Below are 16721 nucleotides of genomic sequence, written 5' to 3' on the forward strand. Positions count from 1 at the left end.
AATCAACCATGTACAAATAACTATAATCAATGGTGTTCATTTAACTTGAATGAATGGTTTTAGCTTAACTTAAACGGTTTCCATTTAAATTCAATTATTCAAATAATGCTTCTTGTTTAGTCCTTCGATTTTCAAAAAATAAACTAACTAAATATAACTATAAATAGCACTGGCACAATGGTTGCTTTATTATTAAAGCAGTTTGAATTCTTGCTAACAGGTTGTCAACACAAGCACATGCTCTACACTTCGCCACAATGGTAACCCCCTAAAACACTGACACTTTTAAATGCCAACATAATAGAACATTAACAAGTCTCTCCATTTTCTCATATTGCTAAAAGCAATCACATTTGAACCAGAAACCTGTTGTTAAATTCAAATTAATTGCTTAAATGAAGTGAACAGCATTATAAAATAATTTTTTGAGTGCATGCAAACTACCCAGTGAATATTCAGTAAGTATCATGTTTTATATATTATCACCAACGATTTATTAATAAAATGTTTAGAAATCAAATCAGCTTATTAGAATGATTTATTGTGAAGGTTCATGTGACACTGTAGCCTGGAGTAGTGATGCTGAAAATTCAGCGTTGCGGTCACTGGAATAAATTACATTTTAAAATATATCAAAAAAAAAAAAAAAAAATTAAATGTAGTAATATTCAAAATATTATTATTATTATTATTATTATTATTTTTAATCAAATAAATGCAGCCTTGGTGAGCGTGAGGGACTTCTTTCAAAAACATTTAAAAATCTTACCGACCCCAACATTTTTAATGGCTATATACACATAGTATGTAATGATTACCATATTCGTTATGGCTGGTTTAAAATTTTCTAATTAATCAGAGACTTCATTTGAATGATTCCGTTATCCGCTGGTTCTTCAGTGCCACAGCAAAATAAATCATATTTTACCTGAGTGGTTGAATGTGAGTTTGCAGTGTGTTTTCTGTTGTGCAATATCTGCTTACCACAAAATAGTGGCAAGAAACATGTTTCTATTGAGTTGCAGGCTGCATGCAAAAACAGACATACAACGTGACCAGTGTAGTGTGCTTCAGGAACAAATCTTATGAGCCAGTTCTTTTACTGAATCATTCCAAAAATGAGCTACCAGTTTAAAACCCTGCTCTGTATAATATACAACATTTGCAAAGAGAGAGAATGTCTAATAACTGAAACATACCGATGGGGAAAAAAAATGGAATTGAGCTTGTGAATCGTATTGAATGAGGAAATCTCCATTGATGCTCAGCCCTAATATTTATATACTTCAGTGTACTTCAAAAGATATACCATAGTATTTTGAAATCTAATAGATTTTGTAGTGGTAGAATGCATTATATTAGGGAACTTTATGAAGAAGATTAATGGTAGAATTCAATGGTGTAGGGTTGTGATGTCTCTAACAACAACAGGATGTACAGCAGCATAATACCTTCATGTGGATGTACATATAGGAGGATTTCCTAATTAGATTTAGCACACAGTAATGAAGTAATTAGATCATTTGCAATGTTACAGTTTTGTATGTGCAGAAACCTACAAGTCTCAACAGTGTTAAGAGACAGAATGTCTTAGGAAGTTGCCTTTATATCAGCTGCTCTGTTTCTTCTTAGAGACGGTTTGAGACAGTGGGTGGGTTAGAAATGGAAGGACAGTGGGTGATATTATTTTTTTGGAAACTAATCGTATTATTTACATTGAAACTATGTTGGGTGTTCAAAAACATGGTGCTTTTTGGTACTTTTTGTTAGTGTGGGCTGTTCATTCTCCTTCCCTCTGTATTCCGTGTCATTTGCAGAGTCAAAATTAATCATTTGTTGTGTGATGTTATGTAATGCAGTGTTTTATTTAAAGAAAAGGATGAATATTTAGAGAAGTGGGAGAAGGGTGTTAAGGAAGTATACAAATGAAAATGAAATGGCCTGTTAAATCTGTGAGACATGCAGAAAGAGACTTCAAAGTGTGTGCGTTCAGCTCTCTGATATACAGCAGACACTCTTTGACTTCAGGAAGCTTAAAGGAAAGGACGATTTAGAGAAGTGAAAATTAAACAGAGCCATCAGGAAGACGGACAGACGCTTAAGCATGCTGTGATTTCATTCTAAATGGGAGATGTTATATTTGAAACCTGAAAAATCTGTGGGATGTTATTATGTAAGGTTTGCTGTGGTAGGTCGGTGAGTGGTGGGATGTTGTTGATTTATTCAATGTTTTTGTGACTGCCATTCCAGAACTGCAGGAATGGCAATAAAGTTAAAAGTCCCATGTAGAAGCGCATGGCCTGCAGTCACCACTCCCTTCTTTCAGTCTTCAGCCCCCCCGAGCTGCACTTCATTGAGGGTTAGATTTTAGTTACAGACATGTTAATGCAGGACCTTTCTCTTCTCCTGCACAAAAACAGAAGTGATCCCTGTTAAGGCTTTTGGAAAACTATGCTGGCTTTTGCATACATTTGTTATTAGCAAGTTTATATGCACTGAAATTTTTAGCCACAGAATGTTTTCTGACAAAAATGCCATAAAATTATTTTTGTTTTGTCAAATAATTAGCTTTTTTAAATTGGTTTAACGTTTGCGACTTTGAGATAAAACAGAACACACGTAAAACTGACGCATGTTTAATTAGATATAATGTAAACGACTTTTATGTTGATGGTAAAAAGGTCACTTACTGTTGATGAGGCACATGTACCCTCTCTGAGATTGAATTTTCTATGAGAAATTGTTATATTTTCACTGCCTGTGGAGGCATATTGTGGTCAGAATTGAAAAAAAAATGTAAAAAAAATTAAATAAAAAGTTATTGTATGGCATTCAGAATTGAATTGAAAATGCTTTTTCCAATTCCTCAATTTGAATTTAATTTGAATTGAGGTAGCGTAAAATTCATATTGCAGAAAAGCAACATACTAAACAGATTTTTAAAAATTTACATTTCAAAATGTCAGTTTTGGCCCAGTTTGTCGAGAATTTTCTGTCAAGAATTTATATTTAATTGCATCACTTTTGGCAAGTCACATTTAGCTGGAAAATTGATAAACAATATTATTTCATTCAGAATTGAATTGAATTGAAAGTGCCCTTAAAATTACAATTCAATTCCTGAATTTGAATTGGATTGGAATTGAGGTAGCAAATAGGATGCAGAATTAAAATGAACTTAAATAAATTTTCATCAAAAACTAATTTTTAACTGAAAAGTAGTTTCATACAGATTTATTTTTAATTATTTTATTTTATTTTATTTCAAGAGCATTTTTAGCCCAGTTTGTACAGAAGTTCCTGTTTCAGACAACAATTTTTGGCAATCCACATATAGCTGGAAAATGAATGTAGAACTGTAGAACTGCAAGTTTAGGGTTTAGAGGTAGTTTTTTTTTTTTTTTTTTACATTGATAGTCTTGGAAATTCAAGCAACAGTTGACAAAATCAACAATATGCCACCCGAGTTATCGCTAAGAACTGTTTAAAGTGAATAAGTTTGGGAGGGGGAACAAAGGCCTAGGGTGTGTGTTGGGTAGCCGTCCTGAACACTTGATTGCATAACTTTGTGTACAGAGCTGAAATCCTTCCTCGGAAAGCAGGCGGTCAGGAGAATGAGGAGGGCCAAAGGTGATCTGGAATGTGTTTTGGCTTCAGTTTCTGGCTTGTAGGTTGCACACGTTTTCTTCTGTAGTAAACGAGTGACCTCAAATCAGTACACAAAGTTTTTGATCCCTCCTCCCTACTCTCCTGGAATGAATAAAAAAAAAAGGGCTTCAAGGAGCAGGAAAACTAGGAGTTACTCAACACAGCTGAAAGCGGAGCCTGAAAGCAGCACTTAGCCAGTAATAAGGAAGAAACCGACTCGCAGAGACACAAACACTTGTGCTAACACACCCACATCTGTAGGGCGTGCACACACACGCCAGCTCTGAGCGGAGGAAGGTGAGGGGCGCACAGACACACCCTGTGTTCTTGGATCTACTGCGGGAATTATCTCTCAGCAGAACAGCCTGGAGTTCAGTCAGCCAACTTCATTCAACTTGCTCTGTTGTCCGGTCTTGAAATGGATTAATAAAGTGTGGACGTGATTGTATCCGTATCCTTCTGCAGTGGAAGGATATGGCCATACATTCAGGTACAGTACTTGCACGTTTGGGTTTTTGGGAATGAAGTCATGTTGAGGTGAGGTGTGGTATCTGTGGTTGAGGTTTAACAACTTTGTTTAATAGTTAAGCCTGCTGTTTGTGAAGTCCTGCACAGGATTTATTGCTGTTTGAACTGAGGTCTCACTAAACCACAACATTTACTAACTCTTGAGCCAAAGAAATCCAGATTTTTAGCTTTTGAAGATGTTAAGCATTTATTTATTTTTTTGGTATGGAAAATAAGTTTTACTGATGAACAGTTGTTGAATAAGACTGATTATTTATTCCTCATGAGTATTCATTATAGTAACAATTATACGTTTAATTTGACGTTTAATATTTATTTGCCTTTATCTGGACAATTGAGCATCAGTGTTATTTTAGTATTATTTATATACTATCATAGTATTTATTTTGAATTGGCATTTATTTGTCAAATTTCAGTTATTTTAGTTTTAGTAATTTTATGAAGCATTTTATTTCTTTTTTAATGTTTCTATTTGTTTATTTTTAATTTTCACAAATTTTACTACAACTTTAACTTATTTTATTTCAGCTGGCAAGGCAACATTTCTAATTTCTAGTTTTGTTTTTTGTCTAATATTTATATTTTAAGCTTTATTATAATTAACAAAAACATTTTTAATAGTTTTAGTTTGTTTAACCATAACACTTTTGAGCATAGACAGAAAAGAAGGGGTGTGAGAAGGGGAAAGGGGACATGACCCAGGTCAGATTCGAACGTCCTGAAGATGATAACAACTTCATTTTTTAAGATGCTCTTTTGTGCATGAAACTTGCAAAGAAACAGAGATGGCAGAATATTTGTAACCTAAAAATCATTCATTTGCCTGTGACACACCCCCAAACACTTCAGAGCGTCAAAGCACACTTACTTGTACTTTTTATACTACTCTTTTCTGCTTTCATACTTTCAAGTGGAATTCTCCTGAATGATACACTATAGAAACAGATATGTGAAGAGCCCACCCTGGAATTGCTCGAGCTGGCTGCTGGAAAGGGCGGGATGTGTCAGTGATGAATAGGAGTTTTCCTTCTCTCTGTTGTTAAAACCAGCTGTTTTCTCCCTGAGGTCTGGCAGTGAAGCTCAGGGCTTTGAGGAAAAGTACAGACTCCTTTTGGGACAGAATGTCTGGGTCAGCAAGACAAGGAAGCATACAGAGTTACCATGTCATGTTTAATGCTCTTGGACAAGGAGGGTTGACAGCGTTCTGGCAAAAGTCCGTGTAAAGAGTGATTGATTATCTGCGAGAATCCCGTCCTCCAGATGGAGATTCCTTGACGTGAGTTATTAGATAAAAGAAAGTTATGTGGACTTTCAAACCTTCGGTGCCCAGTCACCATGAGATACTAATGTTGATTTTTAACTGCAACTGATGGATTGATCGAAGCTCTCTGGTCATTTTTAGTCCCATTGCCACAGTTAATATTTGCAATTGGTGTTTAAAGTGATATTTCTGTGTGTGGTTGCATAAAATGCATGATTTGCATGCTTTCCAGAGCACAGTTACTCTGCAGTGGGTTTTGCACTGACTGTCTTTGGGTTGCGCTGTTATGTAACATCTTAGGGATGCTTGCCAAGTTTAACTCCAGCATGCTTACACAGGCCCTAAACATAACAGGATGAAGGGAGGAACAGGGAAAAGAGAGCCATTGCTTTGCATTAACTACACACAATCCACAACTGGGCTTAATCCTCAAGCAGTCATCTAGGCATCTTCCGTCTCGCATACTAACAGGTCAGGTGAATCATAACAGTGGAAAACACACCTTGCTTATTGTGGTGTTTATGATGAAATGACAACTTGGCTGACAACAGGATGAATGAATATTCCAGGAACAGGGGAACTTCCTAGAATTATCCGGCTTTGTTGTTAAGAAAGAAATGTGTACTTGTACTTGTACTTGCAGGCACAGACAGAACCTCTGGTGGTTATTAAAGTGGCCTTTTTAAGATTACATCAGTTTAGAGCTTTGATATATTTGATTTGTTCGAGTACAGTATGCCAGAACCAATAATGCACTCATGTCCTTGAGCTATGAAAAGTGCTTTGTCAGATAGACATCCTCAGTGATGCGTCCAATGCACTGAATATCTGCATACATATAACCCTTCAACCAGATTTCTGGTATATCATGATTTCACACAAATACATATAAAATGTTAACTTTAATATGTCATATATAGTAGCCTATCTGCATGCACACACACACAGTAGGTCAGTAAGATTTGTTTAATTAATAAAATATTTAAAAATGGGCAAAATCAGTATTGGAATGATTTCTGAAGGATCGTGTGACACTAAAGACTTACAACTTTTAAATTGTGATAATATTTCACTATTGTTTTACTATACTTTTGATCAAGAAAAAAACTTTGCTTGTGCTCTGATATCCCTTACAAATGTGTAATTTAGTTTTATTGTTTATGTTTAAGCTACTGGACATAAACAGGAATATGAGGGAACCACTCCTATCAACTGCTTTGTTTTTGTCTGTTCTTGTATTTCCAGCTTATCAGCTGAATTGATAGCATCCACTGACTCATTCACATATCAGTGGTTGTAGATTGATTGCACATGATTATATACAGAGAGCACCTTTTGTCACAAAACAAATTATATCCTGGTTAAATCTTTCCGCAGGATTTCCATCTCGGATAACGTTTGCAGAATTTGGGGAATTTTTTCTTAGAAAGCTTTTGCTTGTCATTAATTTTCTGTAAAAAACACAGTGTAAAGGAAAGTGTGGTGTCAGATTTCAATTGTGTTTGAAAAAAGTGACACCTTTACAAAGGACACAGAAGATAATTATCAGTGGGACAAAACTTAGCGACTCTCCCTTACCAGGCTAACAAGTCATGACAGGCCAGGGTTAAATACTCAGACGTTATTTTTCAGGTTTAAAAGAATGTGCATTGTTTCCTGGCAATTATCTGTGTATATCGGTAATGACACCACAGATCAAAAAACAACATTGTATCCTAACCCAAGTCACAGTGTGACAATTTCCAGCAACAAGCAATTTCTCCACACTGAATGTGAAACTCCTATGCAATGTGCCACAATTGTCCAATCAGAATTAGAGACCACAAAATATTGCTTTTTTATGACAATTACAATAGTTTTTTTTCCAAAAACATATGCATAACCAATTTTTTTATTTGTATTTCTGCTTAATTAATTTATATCATGTAGTAATATAAACACTTTAGTTTAGGGTCCAATTCTCTTTATTAACTAACTATTAACTATGACTTTTGCCTCAATGAACTCCAATTGACTGCTTATTAATAGTTAGTAATGTAGTTAAGTTTAGGTATTGGGTGAGATTAAGGGATGTAGAAAATGGTCATGCAATTAATACATGCTCTATAAATACTAATAAACAGCCAATATTCTAGCAATAAGCAACTAGTTAATACTGTGAATTGGACCTTAAACTAAAGTGTTACCAACTTAATTTATTATTAATAATAATAATTTAGTAGTTATTTATGCAATTTGTTGTTTTTTCATCTTTGTTTTCAGTGTCTTAAGCTGCACTTTCTTGTCAATCTGTCTAATTAGAGGATATTTGATGTAGAGTTATGAGAAGCTGTATTTTAAACCAACAGGATTTCACAGTGGGTGGGACTACCCTGCACAACTATGCAGAACTACGCTCAACGCTGCTTTGTGTCACTTCTGATTAAGACATGGTGCATGGTTTAACTATGTAAAGCCTGACATGTGAAATAATAGTCTGAAATTTTTTTTTTTCCTTTTTTTCAAATGGAGCAGTTTATTGAACATTTAGACAGAATCTAAACAAAAAGTTTGTAATGTTAATCAATCAGAGGTGTAAAGAGTACCTGAAAAGTTTTGATAATCTTGATAAATTAGAGACCTTAGAAATGTGCGTATCAAACATCTTACAGTAGGGTTAAGGCAACTCTAGAGTTGTAAAGCCTAGAAGGGAACAGAATATGTATGAGAACGTCAAAACCTATAAAAATAAGAGTCATGATTTGCAGAGATGCCGGAAAGTAGGGCAGGAGGTAGAGAGGTTTGGGTGACATGAGTTCAGAAAGATGTTATGTAACACATTCAGAAAACTGGGAGAGCTTGGACGTGAACCTCTCTTCTTCACTCGTCTCTCTCTCCTCCCATAACCTCATTTGTTGAGCTCAATCTAACGTCCCTTTTGCGCTTTAGCAACATATATTACTGGAGTCAGGAACTGGCCTGATTTTCTGTGTACTCTTTTTGTTCCTTCAGATTTTCACTCTTATGAAAACTTGTTTCTGGGGCTCAATTTGGATTAAATTGAGGAGATTTGTTGTATAATCCTGTTTTGTGTGTCTGGCTCTCATGCGCTTATCATTTTGATGACTGTATGGCTGTAGGATGCCTTACGTCATTGTATAAATGAAGGCTGCATGAAAACTGGTCCTCTAGGAACTTCTGGCTAGTGCTGGAAAATGAAGTAATGATGACGGTGTTTCCAGTAAGTGATTGAAAGCAGAAAGGAAAATAGGAGCAAGAAAAGTATTTTAATGTGTTGTAAACATCTAACAGTAAAAAGAAACTGATTCTCTGAAAATAGAACAGTGTAGATGTAATAGAAAATCAACCTCTCCATTATGGGATTGAGGAAATGTTTTCATTACTTTAAATATATACTTCATAATAATTAGTGGTTATGGAAGAAGCTCAGGTTAATTTAATCTCAATATAAATCTTGTAAATGCCAAAGCGGATGTGACCGCTGCAAAATCTGTATCAGTTCTGTATGATAAGTTAACTTTTGCCAGTAATGATCAACCAACATTGGTTCTAACAGTCATATTGAATTGTTTGCATTGCTTGTAATAAAAACTACATCGCATTACTCATTTGGGTGTTTTAGATCTGTCTGAGAGCCAGATGAACTTTGGTTTTATTATCTCTGGTGCTTTACTTGATAAAGGTGGTGTTTTGTTCTTCGCAGTGAATTATGGGCTTAGTATAGACTGCACTAGACTTCCTCTGTGGTCAGTCAGCACTTCGCAGTGCTGGGCCCTTCTGGTCAGTGACGGCATGAGTGTCAACTGTGATGATCACAGCGATGAGCTTGTGGGCTAAAAGCGGATCACGCTAATGTTTTTGTCTCTGGGGAGTCTGTGCATAGTGACCTTCATTTCTGTATAATATAATAATACGACTGTTTATCATTAGAGCACACATTTTCATATTTAATCTGAACGAAAATTATAGTGGCCAAAAACATTTTAATTGAATCACACAAAAAAATGTTTTTGGAGAAATTATATATTTCTTTTCTAGGGTTGTTTTGGACCCCATTAAAATTAATTGTATGGACAAATTATGGACAAATTATGGACAAATTATGGACAAATTATTTTATATATATATATATATATATGTGTGTGTGTGTGTGTGTGTGAAGAGTTCAGATGCAAAAGCCTCTAAGTGCCATCTGAAATTTTCTTCTAGAATGATAATTTTTATCAAGCTCGTATATTTACCGGTAAGTTCAGTAATTTCACTTAAATGACAATTAATAGGTAATTTTCATTGCCATTTAAGTGAAATTACTGAACTTAAATATACTGTCTTGATAAAAATGTCCTTCTAGAAGAAAGTTTCAGATGGCGCTTAGAGGCTTTTGCATCTGAGCTCTTCATATATATATATCATTATATATATATCATTTTTATTTATTATTTTTTATTTTCTGTATTCCAGAAGAAAGTCTCACAGGTTTAGAATGAGTGTAAGTAAATGATGGCAATTTTAATTTTGGGGTCAAGTATCCCTTTAAAGCACACTAAAAACTTTTTTTTACCGTAAAATAATATTTCCAAAATCGTATCAGTTGTTCATCAAGTCATAACAGGGTGAAAGGCACTTCTGGAATTTCTTTTTGCAGCCCTATAACTGCTATAACCGCACTATGCAAGTTTGCCAGATCGGGTAGTGTTTCTGTAGTTCGAATGAGACATAAGAAACTACAAATTTGACTTACTTTACGGCAAGCGTTACAATAGTCATTATTTTGTTTTTCTTCGTTTCTTACGTTGCAATACATCATGCTTTCATAAAATCATGCAACATACTCTACCTTGTCTGTGGACATCGTTCATTCTAAAGCCAGTGCTGGTTAAACAGCGAGCGTGCGTGCGACAGTAGGCTGCGGGCGGCGAAATTATTTACGACAACGGTAATGGACAATTCCGCTTCCAACCTGTAGGGGAATGGAAGAGGAAAAGCCTAACCCTAACCTTGCCCAAAAAAATATTTTTCTCAGCTTTTTCTTCAATGTTGTTTTTTTTTTATTAAACTTACCCACATTCAAATGTTGATTAAAAAAAGAATGCTTGAACCTAGAATAAAATGTTGTTTGAAAGCAGGGGCTTTGTTCTTTCTCTTGATGTTTTGTATGTTCAGATATTCATACAACAAAATATTCTTGGGACCATGAAAGTTTTGTGAAAATAAAAAATGCTGGGCTGGCTGGCAGCTTTTTTTTAAAAATTATGCTGGCGGGGAAAGAGTTGTGATTAACATATACTTTATCCAAATTTACAAGTGCCATCCTTCAGTGTTTTGTTTTTTGAACATTGTTTTTGTGTGTGTTTGTTAGAAAATGTGCGTGAGTCATGTTTGCAAGAACTCTCGCGGAGGGTAACCCTATCCAGTGCTTGCACAGGTGATACTGAGCTGAATATAGAGCCTTTTGGCCAGCTGGCCTTACTATTTAAAACCCGGGTGGGGGGATGAGGGGCTTCGCCAACAGTCCAATATGTGTGGTGTAAGTGAGCCTGACAATTCTTGACTTTATCTGCCAGAAAGTAAGGAAAGGTCAAAGGAAGCCCACATTCTTCCTGTGACCTCCTTCCTTCCACTCTCTCTGCTCATGTCACCGGGACTCCCGAGAGCCCCGCATGACACCATTTCTGAGAGCGTTGTGAGAGGTTTCCATATTAAATACCTTGTGAAATGTGAACTGTGTTTGCTGCATGCAATATGTGAGAGGGTTGATCTGTTCCTTTTCTACATTTAATTTTTCACTTGATGTGCATGTGAGAAACACCAGGTAGAAGCTCACAGTTTGTGAACATTTTATAAAAGAACATTTGTTGTCTTTCAACACTAACAATTAGAAAAACAAAAGTATGTACATAGAATTTTATCTTTTTACATTTCCATGAAAAATGAATGACCACAAATTATTTTTCATTAATTTTTCATTTAAAAATATTATAATCCTGAAAATAAAAAAAGTTCATAAAGAGAATCGAGCACTTTAGTCCAAATTTTCAGAAGAGACTCGATCACTCTATATGACGAACAGATAGAATTTAGGCTTTTATTCAACAACATATTCGATCTCATTTAACAGAAGCTCAGCCGAACCTGCTGGATTTGAGAATGAACCTCATTGGTTCTTGCGGAAGCTCAAACGTGCTGTGTAACACGAGAATGAACCTCGTCGGTTCTCACACGTCAAGTGAACATGCTTGAGCTTCCAAGTTTACCATATCTTATGTGTGCGTTGATGAATGTTTATATGTGAATAAAAACCTAAATTCAATCTGTTCATCATATAGAGCTCAATTAAATATTCAAAACTATAGTAAGTGGTTGGTTTGGGTTTTTGACCCAATGAAATGGAGCTGATGGGGTGAATGGTGGTCTACCATATTGTAGAGCGTAAACGAGAGGCAACAGCTGAGCTGAAGCGAGCATTCATTGGCACTCAGCGGACCCTCCTCTGTGCATGAAGGCGAGAGACACGCTGTTCTGTGAATGTCTTCTGCTGAGTGCAGAGCAGGCTCTGTGCTCTGCCGTCCTCACCTTTGTGCGTTTGCTTCATTTTCTGTCTTTGCGTGACGCATTTGCGGAGCTTCTGCATCCATCTTTGAGAATAAAAGAGGACAAATAAGAGGATCAGATTTTGGATGAGGAAGAAACCAAGTGGAAGCTGTCTGTTCTCCATTTCTTTGATTTGAAACGCTGTAAATACTGTTGTTGTGGACTAACATACCTTGCACAGAGCAATCCATTTTCCTCACTTTTGGACCATCGATGGAATATCAGTTTCGACTTTGAGACATTTGCAGAGACTTGCAACACTGGATACAAACATGCTGGACACTAACCACTGCCTTCACATTGATACTTCCTCTTTTGAGGATCAACCCATCCAAAATGATCAAGAGAAGATGTCTTGGAGTCTGGACTGTGACAATCATGCATATCATAGCCTCAAAGAAGGTGGGCCGTGTTGTTTTTATGCTTTTACAGAGTATAAATAAAGCACCCTCCAGGTGGTGCACCCAACTTAATACCTTGAATTTCGCTTCATTATTTGCTCATCCCAAATCTCAACACGTTAGACCTGATTATTCTAGTGTCTTAGTGGTGAGATCACCCCAGCTGCTCGTACAGAGCCAAAAGCGAGCACCGGTTGACCTGCAAACTGTGCCAGGCCTATGGATTTTGTGGACGGTCAGCAAGAGGCGTGTTTAATTAAGACCCCAGACACACAGGCACTTGGATTAACCCAGTTGTCTGCATGATTTGAGTTTTTTTTTTTTTTTTTTAAGATCTGAATGTTAACGCCACACTTTCCAGTTCTCCCACAGAATTTTCCAGGCTGGCAAAGAGAAGATTGACAGAGTGTTGGCATTTAAAAGTGTCTTATTGATTTACAGTATCAGGCCAGGTTGTTGGAGAGGTGCGAGAGGGCTTGTGTTTCTTCAGTAGCTACAAAAATAGTGCTTAGCAACGCTAAGGAGTGGGTTGTCAAAAACAGCTGTTAAAATGAAGTGAGAATAGAAAGAATTAAGAACAAATAGTGGAACTTCATTCAATTTGCAAGTGAGAAACGGAGTGGGTGTTCTGGAATTTTATGGGAACTTGTGACAAAAAAAGGGGTCCTAATTTAAAAGAGCAGGGTTCACATCCTCACAGCTGATCGCCAAAACAGCAATTGGTTTTGTCACCTAACACCTTAAAAATAAAGGTTCCAAAAGGGAGTGATTGGTTGGTCTTGGCATGCTGAACTACTGTAATTGAGCGCAGACAGTGTTCTGGTTTCATGATCCCCAAACGTAGTGGCTGTGAAGGTCAGAACAGCTGACCAGTGCACACAAAGCAATGCCATGTGGGTGATGATGTCATTGTGTCAGGATTGACAGGTGCACACCTCTAAAGCGTCCCGGGATGCCATCAATACTCATGAGCCACATCCCTCCCAACGTAACATTTGACACAATGGTACCGTAACGGCTTCTTTTCACAGAACAAAACAAAAACAAATCTCAAAAGCTGTCTACACACCACCACCCTCTTTATAGTCATTGAGCAACTTACTTGATGTATTGTGCCTGCATGCAAGTTCCTGATTTGAAGAACGCCTATTGCCTCTAGTTTGAAAAAGTGGTTGAGTGTGGTAAAACGGGAAGTATGAAAACCACCCAAACAACCTCAAAATTCACAGTCCCTCCCATCAGCATTCACGCTTTAGTTAGTAAGAGACCGAAAGAGGGCCGGTTGAGCTCTTGTCTTGTCTATGTTATAGTCATCTGGCTGCAGCCGTCTGTCATTCTCTGTATCTGAACCCTTTTCCTCTCTCCCCATGCAGTTCTTCAGCTCAAACTACAACAAAGAAGGACGCGAGAGGAGTTGGTCAGTCAAGGAATCATGCCTCGTAAGTCACATTTTACTCCTTTAGTTATGTCAAGCATCACACATGTTTAGATATACATATGCACATATACATGTGTATGTGTATATACATATACATGTACTTGCTGCAAATGCAGATTGCAATGTATTAGGTTATTCATTTTGGGAATGTTTGTGCAGGCTTCATATATTAGTATAAGTATTTGGACATTTAATATATGAATTTCTGTGCATTATATATCACAATATCACACTAATGGCGTTTATTTTATAGTAATATAGCATAAACACTTCAAGCTAAACATTTCAAGTTTCAGGTGAAACAATAAATATATTCTGCAAAATTAAGCTTGTGGTTAATCCTATAAAGCCTACTGTATTGTATTTGATACATGAATTTCTAAGGCCTCTTCAGGATCAACATCAAAACTTTGCTGAAAAAACTGTTGTATATATCTATATGATCTACTACATTCCTTCTGCCCTGTGATTGATAATTCACATTAAGTTGCTGTTGTGGTGCTGCTATAGCCACAGTATTTCATGTTAGTGTAGTAAAGGATATTGCACCATTCAAATTAATTATTTCAACAATGCTTATGTAGAAATCAACGCTATTTCCAAATAAAAAATATTAAAGGGGTGATGAACTGAGAAATCAAATTTTCCTTGAGCTTTTGACATATAAGAGATCATCATACTATAATAATATCCTGTAAGTTTCAGAACTGAAAACTACCTTGTTAGTCCAATAAAAGCTTTTATAGACATCAGGCTCAGCAAACGACTCATTTTTCAAAGTGGGGAACAATGACGTCAAAGAGGATAAAACACCGCCTCCACAAAAGAAGATCAACGCCTACTTCAACACGGCCTGTTTAGCCCCGCCCACCGATTCGCCCAAACATGCTAAATAACATAGGACGACATGATGATTGCTAAACCGGATCGAGCTACTTCCAAGCAATAAACATGCGGTTTACAAAATATTGTGCAGCGCCTGTTTGTGGAAGAAGACAGTCTGCATTAAGCTTCCTTAGGATTCCAGCATGGTTAAACTTTATTAAATCAGTGAGTCGATCACAATTTCCCGACACGGATCTGCCAGCAACATGTAAGTAACCATGTGTACTCTAATGCCTGATCTGCGATCAGTGATTTCTGATGTGTAATTATTCAAGTTCAGATATCTTTCTCTTAAAATCGTTCAATACTGTTTATGCATCAGTGACTAAACGATCAACTTCACATAATTTCTCGTAGTATTATGAAAATAATCTTTTTTAAACTGTTATTAAATTAACGTACAGAAAGCGATCAAAGAACGATCCCTTTCCATTCGCCCAAGCTGTCAATCAAACAGCACAGCGCGAGCCGCGAGAGCTTATCTGGACACTTACCAAACTCGTGATGAAATAATGACACTGTTACACTACACAACGAAGCTCTTACTGTGTATTCACATCGTGTTTGCATTGTGATTTGGTGTAAGCATTTGTGAGAGTGCAAAAATTGCGTTGCAATGATAAGATCTTTATTCACGCGATCAACAGACTGTCTGTCATCTGCTCAGTGCTCATCATGCTGCAACCTTTCATGTGATGGAATAGATTTAAATATAATGCTTTAAACGATACTTTTCACGATTTGTTATCTCGATAGCTGTAATAGTAAAAACGAAGTAAAAGTTTTCGAGAGAGTTCATGTAATACTAGCTATTTCATATGCAAGCATGTCAGCCAATCACAGCAGTGGGCGATTGCACTGCAGTCTCACAGCAGACACGCCCCTTAAAACGGAGCGTTCAAATCTGAGGCAGAAATCAGGCTTGGAAAAATGGCTTTTATTTATAAATTATGACAATTTTTGATGTAAAAATCATACTAACATTATAAGGGCACCCCAGGCAACATTATAAAATAATAAAACAATCCAGTTCATGACCCCTTTAAGCTATGCATGTTTCTGACAGTATGTGCATTATTATGCATGTTGTTGAGAAAACATAGGCTCAAGCTGGCATTAATTGATGGGACAGTCCACTAGCTGTGGTCTAGCATGCCCTCAATAGAAGACTTGACTCTTGTTTGCCAACACAGTCATTGTGAAAGGGCTTGTTGTGTTATCAGGTGGATCTACTTCCCCTATTGTTTCCACTTCCTTATTCTGTGTTCTGCTCATCAGGCAAGAGGATTTGCAGTTTTCACAGTGTGCTTTCTATGTAGCCTCTGTGGAAAGGAGGAAGTTCCCCAGCAGCTCTAGCTCTTTAAAAGCGTCAGCCAAAAATGAACTCTTTATTTAGCTTTATACAGTATAGCACTAAACACTTACATTACAATATTATTTTACAATTGCACCATTTTGCAAGACATTAAATGACATGGCATGCACATTTTCATGGCTCATGTCACATCCAAAACCCCTCCATTACAGCACACATAAGATAGCAGAATTATATTAAGATTTCGTAACTGTTTAATGTAACTATAAGGGTAGCTGACACATTATGCGTCCACTGACTTTATCAAAGTTTTTAGATTAAAATTGATATTGAATGTCTAAGGGAAAGTTTATTCAGAGGCCACTGCACTGGTCTAACTTAACTTATTAGATCCCCTGATTTTTACCGCTTACAAAAAAATGAAGGGTCTAATTTTTATGGTAGGTTTACCAGACAAAACACATTATGTAAAGGTTATAAATTGAGCGTTTGATCGAGAGAAATAAGTATTTGATCCCAAACCAACCAGTAAGAATTCTGCCTCCCACAGATCGGTTATGTGCCCATGTGAAACACAGATTAGTCCTGTCACTTTTAGAAAGTACTCATAATATCAGCTCATTATGTGTATAAAAGACACCTGTCCACAGAATC

General features: G+C 36.5%; 1 protein-coding gene across 7 annotated transcripts in view; it reads left to right on the forward strand.

The window, feature by feature from the left end:
- mrtfab (myocardin related transcription factor Ab) overlaps positions 1-16721 on the forward strand; it is a 37291-nt gene that overhangs the window by 7507 nt on the left and 13063 nt on the right. For 4 of the 7 annotated variants that reach the window (XM_081393048.1, XM_081393044.1, XM_081393045.1 and 1 more), the window contains one exon: positions 13803-13868. In XM_081393048.1, the coding sequence (XP_081249174.1) occupies positions 13803-13868 (66 nt within the window). Of the gene's footprint in view, positions 1-3804; positions 4139-12154; positions 12431-13802; positions 13869-16721 lie in introns of those variants that run through there. The other 3 variants (XM_081393050.1, XM_081393049.1, XM_081393046.1) reach the window with 3 other exon arrangements.

This window comes from Scardinius erythrophthalmus (assembly GCF_964197995.2).
Source record: "Scardinius erythrophthalmus genome assembly, chromosome: 18".
Classification (NCBI taxonomy): Eukaryota; Metazoa; Chordata; class Actinopteri; order Cypriniformes; family Leuciscidae; genus Scardinius; species Scardinius erythrophthalmus.